At 26.1% G+C, this 5655-nt stretch overlaps 1 protein-coding gene across 22 annotated transcripts; it reads left to right on the top strand.

Annotated features, from left to right (window-relative positions):
- Positions 1 to 689: 689 nt before the first annotated feature.
- On the top strand, positions 690 to 4303 carry LOC146872420 (protein crooked neck-like). Of its 22 annotated transcripts, XM_085662420.1 has the most exons (12): positions 690 to 820; positions 904 to 1152; positions 1257 to 1852; positions 1909 to 2027; positions 2116 to 2359; positions 2486 to 2650; positions 2724 to 2809; positions 2918 to 3028; positions 3115 to 3259; positions 3341 to 3452; positions 3533 to 3650; positions 3771 to 4303. In XM_085662420.1, exons 8-9 carry the CDS (start codon positions 2977 to 2979, stop codon positions 3255 to 3257), a joined length of 195 nt encoding a protein of 64 aa, XP_085518546.1. In that variant the 5' UTR covers positions 690 to 820; positions 904 to 1152; positions 1257 to 1852; positions 1909 to 2027; positions 2116 to 2359; positions 2486 to 2650; positions 2724 to 2809; positions 2918 to 2976; the 3' UTR covers positions 3258 to 3259; positions 3341 to 3452; positions 3533 to 3650; positions 3771 to 4303. The 22 variants fall into 22 exon arrangements, 13 of the variants coding, with proteins under 13 accessions (XP_085518546.1, XP_085518537.1, XP_085518536.1 ...); XM_085662411.1 differs by lacking the exons at positions 2918 to 3028; positions 3115 to 3259; positions 3341 to 3452 and having other exon boundaries at positions 1257 to 1577; positions 1769 to 1852; positions 1922 to 2027; positions 3771 to 3958; positions 4057 to 4303; XM_085662410.1 differs by lacking the exons at positions 2918 to 3028; positions 3115 to 3259; positions 3341 to 3452 and having other exon boundaries at positions 1257 to 1577; positions 1769 to 1852; positions 3771 to 3958; positions 4057 to 4303.
- Positions 4304 to 5655: the final 1352 nt, after the last annotated feature.

The following is a 5655-nucleotide window of genomic DNA, read 5'->3' as shown; positions in this document are numbered from 1 at the left end:
AACAACTGCAATCATGAGCTGAAAATAAAAACAATATCAATATCATTGTACAATACAACAAAATTGTTAAAAGTATACAGTCAAAAAATAAAAGATTACTAAAATTCTTACTAATAAAAAGTAATAATGAAATAAACAAAAACATTCTAACGGTTTATTACGGTGTACTAAACTCCAACGAAACCATTTATTATGTATGCTTGAGAGAAATAACTAACCCAATAGGATAGATGCACGGTGGCGACAGATATCGTTGCTTGTTTCCTAGTTCATATTTTGGCCATACTTGTCGCTAAGATCGCAAACAATTAGTGCAAAAGGTAGTTAACGTAAAATTCAATTAATAGTTTAAGTATTGGTAATACCAAAGGTCAATTTGTAATTTATTTTATTTTATAAAAATAACAATGACGTTGTAGTTACTCAATGCTTTGGCGCAATAATCGCAATTATGATTTCGTTGCGAATATAACGCGTTTTCCAGCAATACACGTAATTAACACGCCTCGGCGCCACCACACGCACACGTGGGAAACTAACCAAACAAAATGAGAAACAACAAAGCCGCCGAAAATAAAGTAAACGATAAAGATGCCGTGAACACAAAAGAAATCATTTATTCTTTCATGGACTCTTCTTGAAGTCAAAGTCGTAGCTGCTGAAAGTCACAGCCTGATTATACCTATAGTATATCGAACAAAGCTAAATAAAAATATTACTATTGTTATTTGATGTGCAAAGTTTCTGCGCGTAAACTATAGATGACATTTCTTATTATTAGATCGAACATTAGATCGGAATAGGGCTGTACATAAATAAGGTATAATTTACTTATACATTTTTATGTAAAGAATTCAAAAAGTACACAATATGTTAATATGATATCCATGAATGTAATTATAGTGACTTTTTATCCTTCGAGTAAATGACTTGCGCGAATGCCACTATTATGGCGTAACTTTCAAAAAGATAACATTATAATGGCGATTAGTAGCTTAAAGGTTAAAAGATCGTATGCGATATGTACGGAGTAGAACGAACCAGTTGCGAGAATGTTTTCACGTGAGCGTAGACGAAGCTGTGTTTATTTGGTTAGAATAACAATTAACCATCGTCACGGAAAAGTCACAAAAAATGCCCAAAGTGGCTAAGGTAAAATGATTATTATACATTAGTATATTTTATTTTATAATTATAAATTATAGCATAAACAACTTATAATTGTAATATTTATTCACAATTAAAATCTTTTTTAGCTAAAAAACAAAGCATCCGAGAAAATTTAAATCATAGCAAAACAGCTATTAAGAGAAGCAAAGAAAAAAATCTTTATGCAATGTTAAACCTATCTATAATTTTACATAGAGAACAGTTCATTTGTAAATATTTGTAAATATTTGTAAATATTCCCTTTTAGCCACATAAGCAGAAAATATAAAATCCCCAGAAATTGGCTGATTACCAATATGGAAAATTAAATATCTATGACGACAAAATGTATAAGAATCATATGGTTATAACGAATCTGATGAAATATGCCCGATGGGAAGAAAGTCAGAAACAATGCAAAGAGCAAGGTACTTTAAATACAAAAAATTTATAACATTTTATAGTCTTAGTTTTATTAGAAATATTTCAAGGTTTATATGTCCACTTTATTTTAAATCTGTATATGAACGTGCGCTAGATGTTGATCATAGAAACATTACATTATGGCTATATTATATTGAAATAGAAATGCGCAATAATTATGCCAAAAATTTATTAGATCGTGCAGTCACAATTTTACATACAACAAATCAATTTTGATACAAATACACATATGTGGAAGAAATGTTAGAAAATATTACTGGTAAGATTTGATATAAAATTAGGGATTATTTTTTATTATCTAACTTAATTTTATAGAGATTTATTATAGAAACACGTCAAGTTTTTGAGCGATGGATGGAATGGTGACCTGACTAACAGGCAAGGCAAATATATATTAAATTTGAATTACGATATAAAGAAATACAAAGAGCCAGGTAGAGATATATAATTGCGTAGGAAGATATATAGTTCTGTAATAAATGTAGGACGCAAAGTTTATGAAGATGTTATAAACTTTTTCAGAGATGAGAACTTAGATGAAAAGCTCTATTTATAGCATTTGCAAGATTTGAGGAAGGACAGAGAGAAGTATTATTTTAAGATAACAATATATTCAGTATCTCTGTTATAATAAGTATAATTTTAATATTTCTCTGATAGCACGATAGGGCAAAAATAATTTCTAAGTATGCTTTAGACAATGAAACAATAAAAGAAATATATAATGCATATACCATACACGAAAAAAAATATGGTGATTTTGCAAGTAATTCATACTATAAAGATTAAGATTTATTTAATACGAAATATGAATTTAAAAGTTTTAAGTATTAATATTAATTTGTATAAATTTATAAAAAAATAACACAAATTTCATAACATTTTTAAATAGGCATTGAAGATGTAATAATTAACAAAAGAAAATATCAATATGAGCAAGAAGTCAAGGAAAATTCTTCTATGATGCTTGGTTTGACTATCTGAGATTAGTAAAATTTGAAGAAAATCATAATGTTGTAAGAGTGTATGAACGAGCTATAGCAAATCTCTTAATAAGGTAATGAGTATTTATATTTTAACAATTCTGAAGCCAAATTGAAGTTCCTTTCCATTAAATAAATTTTTTATAGGAGCGTGGGAACGATATATCTATCTGTACATAAATTATGCTTTGTATGAAGAAATTGACACGGAAGTTATAGATAGAAATTTACAGGTATAGTTTATCTTATATAAAATTATTGTTATATATGGAGAGATAACTTTATAATACTTTATTGTTGCATATAAAGATAGAATTTTATAATATTTTTTTACTTTTTAGAATCTATTTAGATCTTATTCTACATAAACATTTCACATTTTCTAAGATATGGCTATGTTATGCATATTTCGAAATGTAACAAAAAATTTGACTGTAGCGAGAAAAACATTAGTATGCTATTATTATAATAATTTTTTTTATTATTTATAAGTATTAAATTTTTGTATTTTTAAATATTTAATTTCATTTATTTCAAGATATGGTATTGGGTGTTTATCCCAAAGACAAATTGTTCCGTGGTTACAATGATTTAGAGGTACAATCTAGAAAATTTGACAGATGCAGGATTCTGTATGAAAAATTATTTGAATTGCACTTCAAAACTGCACAATGTGAATGAAAGTAAATTAATTTTCTTATAGTTACATTTATCTTATGTTTTATTGTAGTTATATTTATTTAATTGTTATGATGTCTATAAAGTTTCTAAAAGAATTAGAAACTTTATTAGGAGACTTTGACCGTCCTAGAGCTATTTATGAATTAGCTGTGTCTTAGACGAATTAAGTTATATTTTTATAAATTACTACTAAATGTAATTAAAGCTGTCTTTTTCTTTTATTTTTATCTTTTATCAAAAACACGTTTAATATTTTTATTATTTTTATTATTTAGTTTGGATATACCTGAACTTTTATGGAAGTCATATATGGATTTTAAAATATCTCAGGATGTAATAGAAAATACCAAACAACTATTAGAGGGATTATTAGAACGAAATGTTCATGTCAAAGTAAGTTTGATTTCATAGTATGATTATATTTTTACATTATAATATACGTTTGGATAACTTATGCTAAATTTGAATTAGTTAATTTTCCATCGAAAGATGATGTTGATAATATTACCTTAGTTCGTAGAATTCTTGAACGTGGGAATTGTGCATTATTTGCAAACAGTGACAAAGAAAGGAGAATATTACTTTTGAGAGCATGGAGAGATTTCGATAATGAGAAAGGAGACAAACAGAGTTAGATTAAAATTATTATCAAAATGCCTAGAAAAATTAAACGAAGAAGACAAATGGTTGAAGAAGATGAAGTATGTCATTTTTGTAACACACATTAAATAGTTTTGGAGAAATTTAAATTAAAAAGAAGTATTCTTAATTTATATTAAAAATAATCTATATTAAATAGAAGATATTCGGCTTCGGGAAAAAGTATTCGACTTCGTATTAATGAAGACGAATACCAAAGAGCAAATCTTAACTTCTTGGCATTAGCGAAAGCGTGGATAAAGCAAAAAATTTTTAGTGAAACTGCTCAAAATGAAAATTAACAATTAGAATCGGACAATTAAAAATAATTTATATCTTTTATATTATTATTGTATTTATATTCTGTAAATAGGCAATATAAGTATTGTGGAGAATTTTATATTTATCTTGACTTATTTATAAAATGTAAAAGATATAAAATTATGATTTGATAGTTTTTTTTTTGTATAAATACAGTTTATATTTTATAAATAATAAACAATTTTCTATAATTTATATTTAAAATCTTTATATCTAAAATACTATATTATCATTTCTAATAACTTATATTTAAAAGTGGTAATACAGAGGTTTTACAATATATTATATTGTAAATATTACGAAATTTTACACTATATATATTATAAAATAGGGAATTTAATTAAAGATAGCATTATTTAATGCAAAGTATTCAGAGGTTATTAGAAAAGTAGTAATTTAAAATAGGATTTTCCATTAAGAATTTACAACAAACTTTAACTATTATCACTCCGATTATTTAGTGCAATTAACGATCGGCAACTATCTTTGATATGTGCTTGCTTATTAAGTTTGGAATATCTTACTTTAAATGCGACCATAATACACAAGTAATAATCTTCAAATCATTTTAAAACAATCTTTATACATTTCCAAGAAAAATATAATTTCGATAATAATCAATAATCATATTTGATTTTGAAACTTTTTCTATGATTACAATTCACTTATCTTCCCAAATTAGCAGCAAATAATTTTTTTCTTTCTCGTCATAAAGGTGAAATAGATGCGTTTAGAATAAAATAAAAAGAAAAGATTAACTAAGATGCGAATAAAGAGTATACGGAATTTAGAGACACAATTGAGTGGTCGAAAAGTAAAGTTAATTAAGAATAAAATAGTCAGTGTAATGCCTGATAAACACACTTGGTTAATTATAAGGGTTAAATTAAAATAAAGCAAATTATATTTGTGATATTGTAATATTTTTCACTTCATTTTAAAATATATTCAGGTGATACCATTATGTATGAAAAATAATAACGGTCATGTAACTACCTTGGCTCTATATGATCACGCACATTCTCTTGGTCTATTTTTCGATTACATTCTCGTACAAATAGGACTCAATTTCATCATTAACACGAGTGATATTGGCCTCTCATCAATCGTCAAGTGACTTACTGGCTGAAAAATTCAAAGAATTCGTTATTTTGCGAAGTGATCACATTTGGTAACCAAGATCATGTAATTTAGCTATTTTTTATGAAGCCATATTAATTTTAATCTATGCCAATAAATTGCAAACGATTGACAAGTTAAGGAGCAATATTATTTAAAAAAAGACGGATGAACGAAATGTTTGATGAAAGAGCAGGATCAAATTGAAAAAATCTTATTATAATACCTTGACACAATATGAACTTAATGTATATAATATAAATACGAGCTAACTCGATTAACTCCATTTTTTGAATGTTTTCAAATTTATGTATTAAAG

Source organism: Vespa mandarinia, chromosome 18, assembly GCF_050613455.1.
Source record: "Vespa mandarinia isolate Hongniang chromosome 18, ASM5061345v1, whole genome shotgun sequence".
Taxonomy (NCBI): domain Eukaryota; kingdom Metazoa; phylum Arthropoda; class Insecta; order Hymenoptera; family Vespidae; genus Vespa; species Vespa mandarinia.
The sequence above is the reverse complement of the archived record's forward strand: the minus strand, read 5'-3'. Positions and strand labels throughout refer to the sequence as shown.

Bases quoted from the DNA above. Each gene is read 5' to 3' on its own strand.
- LOC146872420 (XM_085662414.1), top strand. From the start codon at position 3,867: ATGAGAAAGGAGACAAACAGAGTTAGATTAAAATTATTATCAAAATGC. The intron at 3,959-4,056 runs GTATGTCATTTT...TATATTAAATAG, and splicing joins AAATGGTTGAAGAAGATGAA to AAGATATTCGGCTTCGGGAA.